General features: G+C 51.6%; 1 protein-coding gene across 4 annotated transcripts in view; it reads right to left on the reverse strand.

Annotated features, from left to right (window-relative positions):
- TLN1 (talin 1) overlaps window positions 1–13,921 on the reverse strand; it is a 77,588-nt gene that overhangs the window by 44,419 nt on the left and 19,248 nt on the right. For 2 of the 4 annotated variants that reach the window (XM_054986813.1, XM_054986810.1), the window contains exons 2-6: window positions 7,829–7,887; window positions 4,035–4,198; window positions 2,821–2,918; window positions 2,543–2,672; window positions 2,177–2,329 (exon numbers count right to left, since the gene is read on the reverse strand). In XM_054986813.1, the coding sequence (XP_054842788.1) occupies window positions 2,177–2,329; window positions 2,543–2,672; window positions 2,821–2,918; window positions 4,035–4,164 (511 nt within the window). In that variant the 5' untranslated portion in view covers window positions 4,165–4,198; window positions 7,829–7,887. Of the gene's footprint in view, window positions 1–2,176; window positions 2,330–2,542; window positions 2,673–2,820; window positions 2,919–4,034; window positions 4,199–5,923; window positions 6,040–7,828; window positions 7,888–13,921 lie in introns of those variants that run through there. The other 2 variants (XM_054986812.1, XM_054986811.1) reach the window with 2 other exon arrangements.

Raw genomic sequence — 13,921 nt, forward strand, 5'->3', positions numbered from 1 at the left:
GTGGTAAAAGCAGCTCAGTGTAAGCAAGTGTCAGGTGAAGTACACTGAGACAAACAAAAATCCCAACTTTAGATACATGCTGACAGGATCTGCACTTGCTGAGAATGAGATTGGAAGAGACCTTGGGATCCGAGTGGGATGCAGCTCAATGGAAGCGTCAACCAAGTGTGCTGCAGCAGCCAAAAAGGCAACCCCCATGCTGGGGATTGTTAGGACAGGGACTGAAAACAAAACAGCCAATATTACGATGCCCCTGCACAGATCTTTGGTATGGCCTCATCTGGAATACCGTATGCAGTTCTGGTATGTCAAAAAGGACATAGCCGAGCTCAAAAGAATGCAGACGAGGGCAACCAAGTTGACTACGGGGATGAAGCCGTTTTCCTGCGAGGAAAGACTGAAGAGTCTCAGACTTTTTAGTTTAGAAAACAGTTGCCTAAGGAGGAACATGGTAGAGGTTTATAAAATTATGCATGGGGCAGAGAGGTTTTTATCCCTCCCCCCTAATACTAGAACTCAAGGGTCTCCAGTGAAGCCGACGGGCAGTAGACTCACGCAAGACAAAAGGAAATACTTAATTACACAATGAGGGGTTAAGATATGGTGGAAGTAAGTGATGGCCGCAGGCCTGGACTGCTTGAAAAGGGGATTGGACAGAGTCACTGCCTACCTGTGGCTACCGGTTACGGTCATTAAACAGAACCCCCCCCCCATTCAGACGCAGCACGACTCTTCTGAATCCCAGTGCCAGGGGGCAACTTCAGGGGAAGGCCCCGGCCTCTGTGCCCTGCCTGTTGTCCCCTGGTGGCCAGTGGGTGAGAGGGGGTGCTGGGCTGGATGGAACACTGGTCAGATCCAGGAGGGCTCTTCTGATGTTCTTATACAGTGACCAGAACTGCACACAGTATTTCAAATGAGGCGGACTCCGAGATCTACACAGGGGCATTGCAATACTAGCCTTTTCACTTTCCATGCTTTCTTTCACTTCTTTACTTGTATACTTACTTACTTACCTTCTATACCGCCTCTCCGCCACATTTAGTGCTCGAGGCAGTTTACATCATATACATAAGAACAATATTAAAATAATAATTCCTAACAATCCACAGTATAGAGTTTGTCTTTTTCACTGCTGCAGCATGCTGAGTCTAAATGTTCACTGAGCATCCCTTTCCGGCTCAGTTTCAGGCAGTACAGGCTCCATCTGCACATATTTAAAGATAAGATTTTCTCTTCCAAGATGAGTCACCTTTGTTGCCAACAATGAACTTCACTTGCCACGCTGCTGCCCACTCACCCAATTCCAAGAGATGCTCCAGGAGCGCTTTACAATCTGCCTCAGCCACCATGCTGCCCCAATCCCCCAATTCTTATGAACAAACTAAGCAGCAACGGTCACAACATCACTCTTTGTGAGGCCCCACCGATTATCCCCCTCCTCTGTGAGATCTGTCAGTTTATTCCTATTCTCTGCTTCCTGTTGCTTAACCAATTTTTAATCCATAAGAAGACCTGTCCACTTATTCAATGACTTTGGTGAGTCGTCAAAAGCTTTTTTGGAAGTACAAATATATGCTACCTGCACATCATATCTTAATCTCATGTGGGTTAAGCTGCTCAAAGACCTCCAAAAGCCTCTGCAGAAACCAGGCTGACCTTCCCTCAGCAGGCTTTGCTCCTCATTGTGCTTAATCATTTTCTAATAACAGTTTCTACTAATTATCCAGGGACAGATGTTAGCTAACTGGCCTGTAATTTCCTGGATCCTTCAAGATCCCTTTTGAAAAAGTTGTGCCTTCCATCCCTACAGCACAGAGGTCACTGTTACTGGCAAACGACATAGGTTGGTAATTCAGCTCTCACATCTGGGCCCCCCCCCTTGCAGGGGCAACAAGGACTGGGGTGGGGGATACCCATGCTCTTGTCCCTGCTGACATCAGGCCCAGGCAGCACCAAAGCAGCAGGAGCTGCAGCATAGAGGGAAGGAGGCTCCTTCAGCTCCATCCATGCTGCCACCACTGCCGCCATGCACCTTGCGGGGGGAGGGGGGGGAGAGAGTATGCCCAGATGGTGTGAACCAGACCTGGGGATGGGGGAGCGGGAATAAAGAGAGCCTCTCCTCGAGCAGTGCCCCCCACCCCCTTCCTCACAGAGCACCCTGGGCCCGCCCACTCACGCTCGTCGTCGGTGTGCAGCTTCTGCTTGAGCTTCTCCATCTTCTTCTCGTCCCTCAGGATGGTCTTGTCTTTCTTGAGGGTGCCGGTTTGCTCCTCCTTCTTCTCCTCCATGATCTCCCGCACGAGCGAGTACTCGTCATAGTTGGTGATGCCTGCAGTGAGAGAAGCACCCTTGCCAATGCATCAGGGCACAGCGCTGAGCCAGGAAAGGCAGGGGCTGCACAGGCCCCCCTGCCAGTAGCTAGTTATAGGAAGCCCACGTCCAGTGTGTGCTCTGCCAAAACCGGCTTTGGCCGTCAGGGACTGCTGGAGGGAGAACAGCCTCTCCTCCTCCCCGTTCCCGCCCCTCCCGGCCTTGCTCTCACCAATCCGGGCACAAATGGTCATCAGCATGTCTGTGACGGTCTTGGAGTCGTCCACCATGACGGTCTTGACGGTCCCGTCCAGCATGCGGACCTTCAGGGGCCGCTGCTTCTTCTTGTATTCCATGGTGTCCTGAGGAGAAGGCGGCAACAAGCGCCAGGTCAGCTGCAACAGAAGTGCCACAGGGCAGGGGGTCGCCCTGGGCAGTGGCTTTGGGGGGTGACAACCACCATGTGAGGGGTGGAGGGTCCTACTGCGATGCTTGAGGAAGGGAGCGCACCCCATTGCGGAGCATGTAGTAGTCCAGGGCCTTCCCAGCTTCCAGCCAGATCCCCTTCTTCGGGTCCTCATCCGACAGAAACAGGCCAAAGTCACTGGCTGTAAAAGAGCAGAGACTTCCTTAAAACATGTCCCTGTCCAGCAGCTATGCCTGTATGTGCAGTTGGGAGTACTTATGGCCACACAGGCACGAATGCATCCTTCGAGGGGATACAGCCAATCCACAGCGAAGTGTTTTGCCCTCTTTCCTGATGAAGGCAGGCTGCTGTGGTGATACAGCGTTGAAGAAGAACCCCAACTGCACGCCTGGGCGAGTAGAGATGTGGGTCCATCTGCGCCAAGGACAAGAGCTGCCAGGGTGCCTGTGGCGGCATCAGCTCCACAAGCCAGGGCAAACGAGGAGAACTGGAGCAAAAGCAAATGTGAACTTCGACTTAAGAGGCAACTGGACAGCTCCCTTCCCCGGCGCAGGTCTTCTCTGCAGCCCTCTTAGCGGCCCAGTCCCAAACAGACGCCTTCCTGGGCCACGCCCACGGCTGAAGGGAAGTCTCCAAGGCAGACATGCCCTGGAACTGGATGGGGGAAACCCATTTGCTGATCAGAGGATCCCACGGGATTCGGGACCCTGAGCTCCTGCTACGGACCATGCATGATTCAGGAAATGCAGGAAATTCGCTTGTCTCCCACGTCTGGGAAATGCAACGATCTCATTTGCACTAAGGATTCTGAGGGAGGAGGAGGAGGACTGGCCAGGAATTATGCCAGGCAGCCCCACCTGCTGCATTTGATCCCCGGCAAAGAATCAGACCTTTGGGGTTTTTTTACTCGTTTCGGCCTGCCTGCCCGCCCGCCTGCCTGCCTGAGAAACGGTCCCATTCCACAGAACGGGGCAGGCTACTCTCTCACTCCCAGATGAGCTGCCCTTGGCACAGTTCTAAGGAGAGAGCTGGCAGCAATTCTGCCCACGATGGCAGAGGTCAAGACTGGCAGCATCTCAGGCAGCCTGCTACGCTTGGGGTCTGAGTCTGAAGAGAGAAGAACACCCACAGACAGAAGCACGAGAACAACCAGAAGCCCCCGCCCGCCCCAGCAATTCTGGCTTTGACAGACGTGTGTGCATGACACTAAAAAGCACAAAGACATCCAAGAGGGAAATCTTCGCCAGTGATGGCCTCAAGAGATGGAGGCAACCCTGCCGGTTATCCCGTCACTTACGCTGCCCCATCTGCGCCTCAGGCACCCGCTCCCGGATGATGCGGCAGGCATCATACACCATGGTTGAGGGTTCAAACTGCATCGTCTTCACCACATTGCCAATGCTGATCTTGAGGGACAAGGCAACCATGGTGGCTGATGGGGAGTCCCCGCTCCTGCTTCACCTGTTAAAGATGACACCTGGTTGTTACTGTGGGGAGGGGGAGAGAGCGCGCACACGCATGAGCGCCAAAAGCTAGCATTGGCCACGACCATCTTCTTCAAACTGTGTGTGTTGCAGAAACCCCAAGGTACAGAGAAGTGGACAAGTTAGCCACGAGGGTACAAATGAGCCTGGCTCTCCCTCTGCCCTCCGCTAGAAATGCCCCCCCATGCCCCTCAGCAAGTCTGTGGGCACCCACCCATCTGTCTTCCGATGTGGACGTGCCTCACATGGCCAACCACAGACTGGCATTTGGATATCCAGCCTCACACCACCACCCACCTTCTGGCCACTCCCTGAGCACCACTGAGCCCAAAGCACCTGGCACTCAACTGACCTGCTGTTTGTTCCGGAACAGAAGGAACCGTCTGGCTAGGGAGCGACTTTGGCTGGTTAAAAACAGTACCTGGCAGGCAAGCTCTCACTGGCACAGAGAGGCCTGGAGGCAGTTTGGGAAAAGGACAGAAAGTCCTACGGGAAGGATCCGCCACCCCTCCTCCCAGCACTCGAGCAAGCGTCTGCCTCCTTTGGGCCTGCGATCGCCCCGCTGCGTCCAGCAGTCCCACTAGCCTGGCATCATCTCACCCCACATGCCTCACAGGCAACAGCTCTGGATCCATTAGCCCTTCTTGGGGGGGGGGCTGCAGAGAAGCCGCCTGATCTGCTAGAAAGAGTGGGTGTGGCCACCAGCCCGAGCTTCCCTGGCACAAGGAGAGAGCTGGCATTGCTGAAAGTCAAGACGGCCCTGTCCGTCAGAGGAAGGCAGCTGGCCAGGAGCCTGGGCCGATAAGCAGACACGGACAACGCAGCAAAAAGGAACCCGTTAGATACACAACTGTGGGCGAGGACACCGAAGCCACAAGAAGGAAGCCCCGGCCAGCCGGCCAGCCAGCCAGCCAGCAACACCCTGCTTCACTTGCGCCCTTAAGCTACCCGCAAGAGACCTGACCCGCTTCCCCTCCCTTTACTTCAGGGAATTTCTTCCCTTAGGATGAGATCCAGCTGCAGATGGGCATTTCTTTCCATAGGCTCACCTACAGAACCGAGGTGGCCAGACCAGACCCTTCCATCCCTTCCGCTCTCTCCCTTCCAGGCACAGAAACAGCCTTAGTGATTCTAAGGCCCACGGCCAAGGTTCCGCATCACTGCCGCTGCCACACACACACACACACACACACACACATCACTGGTCCGAGCAAGGGGCTGCCCTCGCCCTGGGAGAAGCGGGCAGGAGCTGCTGCTGGAAGCCAGCTGGTCAGAGCCCCAGGCGAAGAAGCAGATGCGAGCAGCAGGGGAACCTCCTTCTGTCCCACCCCGTGGGGCGGTATGGGCAATCGCCGCCCCCACCCAGCACAAGGGCCATGCCATCTGCCTCAGTTGCCCACAGGCTAAGATCCCCCCGGGCCCAGGCCCCTTAACTTCCGGGATGCCACCACCGAGGGCCCCCCCTCGCCAGCTCAGAAACCACACGGCCCGTCTCCCTCGTGCAGCTCCTGAATTGACGCATGCAGGCGGCCAAGACCCAGCAGCATTGTGGGGGGGGGGGCCACGCCGTTGATCTGCCCCGTCCACTCAGCTTCCAGTGCCACTCCAAGCACTGGGTGCACCTGAAGAGTGTGCGCCACCCACGCCCCCCTCACAAAGAAGGGCTCACGTCACGGCGGCCAGGGCCCCCTGAGCCTCCTACCCCACTGCTGCTGCTGGTCAGTCCTGAGGCCGGCCACTGCTCTTGTGCTGGAAAGCCCTTCAGATCCAAACCCAGCCCAGGGCCGCTGAGCATCAGCCAGCTGCAGGGACAGGACTCCACACAGGCCCACTTGTTTGCAGTCTCTAGTATCTGCTTCCTAACAGCTCCGGCCCACTTCCTCTCGCCCTAACCAACCCCCGGAGTCACTTCCTCCCCCAGGCAGGCAAGGCCAGCCTCCGAAGCCCCTCCTCCCCCCAGGCTTCCTTCCTGGCCCCAATTCCTTTCTCACTCCATTGCACAAGCCCATCCAGAGCTCAGGGGAGTTTTAAGAAGCCGCTTCTTTTCTGCCAGAAATTTCAACTAGCTGTGACCTTTGAACCATCTCAGGAGTACAGGGAACACCACAGAGAAGGCAACGGCCACCAGAAGCTCTGCCCGACTGGCCCGGCCGCATGCAAATGCAAAAGGTTCTCAAAGAGGGCCTAGTTAAGCAGGGGCACGAGCAGCGTGGCTTGATTTTCAATTATTAGCCTTATGAACTTCTTTTTATTATTTTACTGTGCTGCTTTCATTCATGAGCCACCTCAAGCAGGTATCTGGAAAGGTGGCACAGCGTGGGAACCATCTTGTGGGGTTCCACAGGACACAACCTTGTCTCCCCCCCCCCCATGTTATCCAAGCAGCTCTGGAATTTGATGCAATCAATATGCAGATGATAAATCCCCTGGAGATGCAGCTGAGGTCTTGGGCCACCAACTGAAAGTGGTGCTCAAATGGCTGAAAGCAAACAAACTGGAAACTAAAGCCAGCCAAAACGGAGGTGATGCTGGCTGGGAAAATGGAGGTCTTGAAGGACACGGGTGCTCCCAGTTTCGATGGGGTTCAGCAGGCGTTTGCAGTCTTGGTTAAGAGCCATGGGGTGATACTGGGCCCAACACAGCTGCTAGAAAAACAAGTTAATGCAGCTGCAAAAAAGATCTTCCACCAACTCAGCCTAGCCTGGAAGGCGGCCCCTCACCTTCACACAGCTGTCCTAGCCGCCTGGATCCGTGGCACGGTAACATCGAGACTTGACTAGCGCATTCTACACCGGTCTCCCCTCAAAGTCAACCTGGAGACTCCAGTTGGTACAGAATGCTGCAACTCATTCCCAGGAGCCAGGTGCCGCATGCATATTATTTAGGACTGCTTTTAATTAACTTGGTTTTATGTTTAATAGAGTCCTAAACTATGTTTTTAAACTTTGTTTCATTCATATTATGATTGCTATTTTATTTATATTGTAAGCCACTTTGAGTTCATGCAGAGTCGAAAGATGGCCAATAAATGTTTTAAATAAATCAATTAATTAAATAAAAACATTACATCCATTCTGCTGTCTCTCCATTGGCTACCCATCAGTCACAATTCAAGGTTTGGACTAAAACATACAAAGCCCTTCAAGCCCTTCAAGGCCCCTCGCATCGTACCTGCAGGGCCGGCCTCTCCCCCCACGCTCTGCCACGGCATCTCCGCTCACCTGAGCAGGGCTTCTGCAGGTGCCACCCTGCAAATGAGCAAAGCCTACAGCTGCCCGTGCACATGCGCTACCTTATGGAACGGCCTGCTGATGCATTAGGAGGACCCCGACTTTCCACATACTGTGCAAAACTGAATTATTCAGGAGGGCTTTTTGAAAAAGGTAATAGGGCTGTGCTATAAAGAAAGGTCCAGAGAAATGTTCTGATACAGGGACAGGGACTGTAGATTATACTACTGTCTACTTCCTTTTGTTGTAGGTATGCTCCTACTGGATAGTTCTTAAGTCATTTAATAGGTCGTGTCTATTTGATTACATTTTGTTTCAACATTATTTTCAGTTCTGTGTCGGATTTCGGCTTGTTTTCCAATTTCTGCAATCCTTACCCTATTGTTTATTGAATATCCCAGCTGTTGATCATATTGACTTAGACTGTGAAATCGACCTGTGAGGAAAGGTGAAATATAAATAAATAAAATAAATATTAGTCTAAACCCGGGCCAGCTGGGCTACCCAGGCTCCTCTCTCTTCTGCAGGTAAAGTGGGCAGACTTTGAAGGCTAAGGTGGGAAACGAACTCCTGCACCTTTTAAACAACTGGGAAGGGTTGGCTGCAGAACGGAGCACACAGCAAAGAGGAGAGAAGAGGGCCAAGCGGTACAGGCAGCCACAAAAGAGCCACACACACACCCCGCCACCCCGAGGAAGAGGCAAAAGGAGAAGCAACAAAGGGACAGCAAGGCCTAACCCTCCCCCTCGGCTGAGAGCTGAGGCTCAACACGGCTGCAGGGCAGAACTTCCCTCTCTCCGCTGCCTCCGCCACATACAGAGACTTTCCAGGCCTGCATTCCAGAAGAGTTCCACAACCCTTGTGGCGCGTCTGGAGGCCCTCGTTTCCCATTGGCTAACTGCACAAGCTGGAAAGGCACAGAAGCAAGCGCCTCTCCCTCTGGAAAGAGACGTGTGCTCAGCCAAAGGAACTCCAGAAGCAAGAGGCATCGTCGGTGCGTATGTGCGGGGGCGGGGGGGCGGCACCCTCCCTGCCCACGATGCCCCACATGCACAGACACATCTTGAGCCCCTGCTTCCTCAGGACCCTCAAAAATGACCCGAGGGCATTCTGCCCTCACATCCCTTAGGCCAGACAGGACCTGAAGTAATAACACACAGCAGGCAGGTTTCCTCTTCCGCTCAACCTCTGCACGGCCGTCCCACCCCCTCCCACCCACCCCAAAAAACAGAAAGCCACAAGAGACACAACTTACAGCCCAACGCAAGCTTTGCATGCCCATTTCACTCATGTGCTGCTATATGGATGATTTTATTTGCACAAGCTGTCTAGAGATGGTATTAGGATATACTCTAAAAGGAGATACTTAAAAGTAAGGATTCGTTTGGAATGGGATACAGGACTGTGGGGAGGAGCTGAACCTTTGGAGAAGGTCACGTGAACCTCGCACTGTTTGGAAATTCTGACTTGTATCCCATCAGCTGCACAGTTTTTCCTTGCATTCCTCTCCCCTGCAAATCTCTCGTCTCCAGAAGGGATTTGCAAGACCCCGCATGGACAAAGAGCCATACGGGTAGGGTGCTGCAGAACTGGAACAAGGGGCAATTTCGTCCCCTCCCAATTGCAGCCTCTTCCATTTGTCCAAGCAGGTCCCAGAAATCCAAGAATAGTTGAAAGTGCCCCCCCCCAAGCCCCTCATGGTGGGGGAAGGAATGCAGGCAAACTCAAGCAGTCCACTGATGGGATGGATACAGGCCTCTGCTGCCATGCTAGACACTCACTGAAAGAACGGGAGACGGCCCCACGTTCCTGTGGCACATGGAGGAGGGGACAAGACCCTCCCCCAGGGAAGATTTCTGATTTTCGAAGCAGGCCATACGCGCCCCATGCCAAGCCTCGAGGCGGTTCCATCGGCCCTGAAGAGGAGACTCAGAGAAGGAAGCTCCCTTTGGTGGCCCTTCCTGGGCCGAGTGAGTCAGCACCCACTGAGATCAGACAAAGCACGTGAAAGGGAACAAAAAAGGAAGCTGCCAGCCGAAACGGAGGTCCCTGCCCTTGCCTGCAGGGCAGCCAGAGGAATGACTGGGGGGGGGGGGGACACCAGAAGTGCTGTGCCGTGCGGGGTCAGTCCAAGGTCCATCTGGTTCTGTCCCAAGGAAGGGCCGGCCAAACTGCCTGGGAAGTCCACAAGCCAGTCGAGAAGGGAAGTGGGCTGGACTGTTCTCTGGGCCCAAGAACTTGGATGGAGCCACGGCCAGTCGGAGGGGATTAACAGGGTCCGTGGTCTTGCAACAGAGGGTGCCTTCACCTGTCCCTGCTCTAGGACTCCAAGGCACCCTGCTTCCGAACCTGGCTCACACTTTGAGGTTTTAGGACTCAAGTGGGCAGTGACTCCATCACTGTTCAGCCTGCCTGTTGAGTTCTTCCCCCAGGGCCTTGCGCTCTGCCTCTGCCTGCAGAGGTGAGGCGACTGACAGCCAGAGACAGGGCCTCCTCCAAGGCGGCACCATGCCTCCAGAATGCCCTCCCCCTTGAGGCATGCCTGGTGACTACCTTACTGTCCTTCAGGCCAAAAAAATTTATTTTTTACCCAGGCTTTTATCTGTTTCTCTGGTCAAAACTGTTTCTGCGGTCTGCTTCTAGAATGAGGACATAGTACTGAGTATTTTATGGCCTGCTTTACTATTCATAGTTGCTGTTTTTATGACTTTATTGTTTTGTTTTCCTTTGTCAGTCGCCTTGAGGAGGTCCCTGGAGAGGCAGCATATACCATTTCCTAAATAATTAAGAGACATTCATATTTACTTGAATTTCCCATGATCTTCCATTTGTCAAATGCATGCAGGCTAGGGAGAGCCTTTAAACCACCGAACCTGGTAACGTTTAGATTAGACTACCGCAATGCTCTCTATGTGGGGCTGCCCTTGAAGACTGTGTACAAGCTACAGTTGGTACAGAACGCTGCCTGCAGTGGATCATAGGGACTGTGTCACCTGTCTTGTTCCATCTGCACTGTCTCCCAGTTTGCTTCCAGGCCCAATTCAAGGTGTTGGTACTGACCTTTAAAGCTCTATCTGACTTGCGGCCAGCATACCTTGAGAACCACCTTCTGCCCTGTGAACCTACCCATTCCCTCCAGTCATCTTCGGAGGCCCCACTTCTGTTGTCCCTGCCACCTGAGGCGACATGAGGGGCAGCCTGAGAAAGGACCTTCTCAGTCGTGGCACCAAAACTCTGGAACCCTCTCCCCAGGGAGATTGGTTCTCCCCCCTTTATTGCTGTTTTCAGCCACCGAGTGAAGATTTTTTTGTTTTGTGTGGCATACCCCCATCAGCCCCCCTCTCTGTTCCTTGTGTTGTGTGTTTGTGTGGGTTAGGAATTGTTTTATAATACTCTTAATACTATTTTAATACTATTAAGGCTTTTAATACTACTGTTTTTAATACTATTTTAGCATAGTTGTTAAGTGGTTCGGCTGCAAATCATCACTCTGCTGGTTCAAATCTCACTACTGCTACTCCTCTCAGTCCCAGCTCCCCTGCTGTATTGTGAGGATAGTAATAATACTGACTTTGTTTACCGCTCTGAGCGAGGCACTAATCTGTCTAGAAGAGCAGTACATAAGCACAGTTATTATTATTAAATTTAAATTGTTTTTTTCATTGTTTGTGTTTTAAAGTTTGCTGCTGTGGAGACCTTTTTTGGTTGGGAAAGGAGGCATACAAACGTTTTAGACAGACAGACAGACAGTTGCTGGGGACAGAAGACCAAGTCCAGACGCGTGGGTGCAGGCCTTCCCTAGGCGGCAGCTAGTCCCTTTCTCCCAGACTGAGCTACAAGATTGGGGTGGGGGGAGTTAGCAATGCTCACCCCTTTCAATGCTGTTGAAAAGACTGCTGTAAGGAGCGTCTCAAATGCTCTGAATGCTCAAAACTGCTGCTTCGGCGCTCTGCCACAAACAAAATCCACACTTCCTAATTATGTATTCAGTATTCGGGTCCAGCTGCACCTTAAAGACCAACCCGACTTTCAGGGCATGAGCCTTCCCACCAAGGCTGCCTTCGACAGATGTGGCTACCCACCGGAAACTGTGTAATAGGAATGTATATTTTCTGACATCTCTAAAAATATTTTTTTCCATTCCTGTGTAAATAATAACAGTGCACTTATCTATCTCCCTTCTAAACAGACGAATGCCCCACTCAGAGCAGCGAACAAAGTCAGTGTTACTGTTATCCCCACAATCCAGCCAGGGAGCTGGGCTGAGAGGAGGGGCTTGCCCAGGGCTGCTGCTGAGCTCAGGGCAGTGGTGGGATTCAAACCAGCAGAGTGCTGATTCACAGCCCAACCACTTAACTTAACCACTACACCACAGCAACAGTATGACGCTGTTTTTCATAAGGCCAATTCTTTTGTTTTTCAACTTTTATTTCTTTTCCTGGTTTTCCATCCAGCGGAAACTGGGTTGTGCCGAGATGCACTAACTTGCTGTTCTGCCTCAGATTTATATTATATTAAAGTATTATAAATTAGATTGTTAGCCCTTTGGAAACACAAATACGTTTGGAAAAACTGGAGCCATTCTGAGCCCATGGGATACCGCAAGATATAAACGAAAAAAATGTAATTATTTATTTGAACAAAACCAAGTTATTTATACTTTTAAATGTCACATATATCAGTTTTATCCGCTGTTACACATGGCTGCCTTTTATATTTCTCAAGAAGCAAAATTAAATTATACACAATATGCCAACATCTTCATGGCTTCATGACTAGGAGCAGCGCTTCCTCAGTTCCCGTCCACTAACACCTCTCTTGTACCTGAGATTCATTGGGGACATTTTCATCCTCTGGACACTGGGAGAACTTCACCAGGCTTTCAACACACCCTCAACCGGACCACGAATCCATCCACTGCACAAATACAGGACGGAAGCATAAAAACCACCGTACACCGAAAGCTTTCTGACTGCCAAAGGTACCTACACGCCTCCCGGCAGTCACCCCAGGCACACCAAACCAGTCACTGTGTACAGCCAAGCTCTATGCAACAGCCGCATCTGCTCCAGGGCCTCTGACAGAGAGTCTCACCTGCGTGATCTACCTGGGCTCGAGGTGATGAGATGCAGGCTGCAATATGTGCTGCCTTGTATATGTTTAAATGCTGTACTTTTACGATTGCTACCAACGTTTTAAATTGTTTTTGATTATCTCCTGCATGTACGTATTTATGATGTAAATCAACTCTGAACCTGCTTGCGGGGAGAGCGGACTATAAATTAATTAAATAAATACACAAACCAGAGATTTCTGGAATTACAATGCCTAGGAAGATGGATTAGAACACATTATATCTACTTGCACACAAATATTCTAGTGAACTATGTATGAACCTTAATGTATTGTCGAAGGCTTTCACGGCCGGAGAACGATGGTTGTTGTGGGTTTTCCGGGCTGTATTGCCATGGTCTTGGCATTGTAGTTCCTGACGTTTCGCCAGCAGCTGTGGCTGGCATCTTCAGAGGTGTAGCGCCAAAAGACAGAGATCTCTCAGTGTCACAGTGTGGAAAAGATGTTGGCAGGTCATTTGTATCTACTCAGGAGGGGTGGGGTTGAGCTGAGTCATCCTGTAAGAGTTTCCCAGGGTGTGGAATGCTAATGGCGGGAGGCTTCACTGTATCCTGAGGAGGTTCTTTTGCATATGGATTGGGGCTTGATGTGCTAATCTTCTCTGCAGGGCTATTGTTGAGTATAGAGTGTTTTGTTAGCCTGGTGTTTTTCAGAACTGGAAACCATGCTCTGTTCATTCTTAAGGTTTCTTCTTTCCTGTTGAAGTTTTGCTTATGCTTGTGAATTTCAATGGCTTCCCTGTGCAGTCTGACAAAGTAGTTGGAAGTGTTGTCCAGTATTTTGGTGTCCTGGAATAAGATACTGTGCCCTGTTTGCGTTAGGCTATGTTCAGCCACTGCTGATTTTTCAGGTTGTCCAAGTCTGCAGTGTCTTTCATGTTCTTTTATTCTTGTCTGGATGCTACGCTTTGTGGTCCCGATGTAAACTTGTCCACAGCTGCAGGGTGTATGGTATACTCCTGCAGAGGTGAGGGGGTCTCTACTGCCTATACTCGACAATAGCCCTGCAGAGAAGATTAGCACATCAAGCCCCAATCCATATGCAAAAGAACCTCCTCAGGATACAGTGAAGCCTCCCGCCATTAGCATTCCACACCCTGGGAAACTCTTACAGGATGACTCAGCCCATCCCTACCTTCCTGAGTAGATATAAATTACCTGCCAACTTCTTTTCCACACTGTGACACTGAGAGATCTCTGTCTGTTGGTGCTACCCCTCTGAAGATGCCAGCCACAGCTGCTGGCGAAACGTCAGGAACTACAATGCCAAGACCACGGCAATACAGCCCGGAAAACCCACAACAACCATCGTTCTCCGGCCGTGAAAGCCTTCGACAA

This window comes from Eublepharis macularius, chromosome 8 (genome assembly GCF_028583425.1).
Source record: "Eublepharis macularius isolate TG4126 chromosome 8, MPM_Emac_v1.0, whole genome shotgun sequence".
Lineage (NCBI taxonomy): Eukaryota > Metazoa > Chordata > Lepidosauria > Squamata > Eublepharidae > Eublepharis > Eublepharis macularius.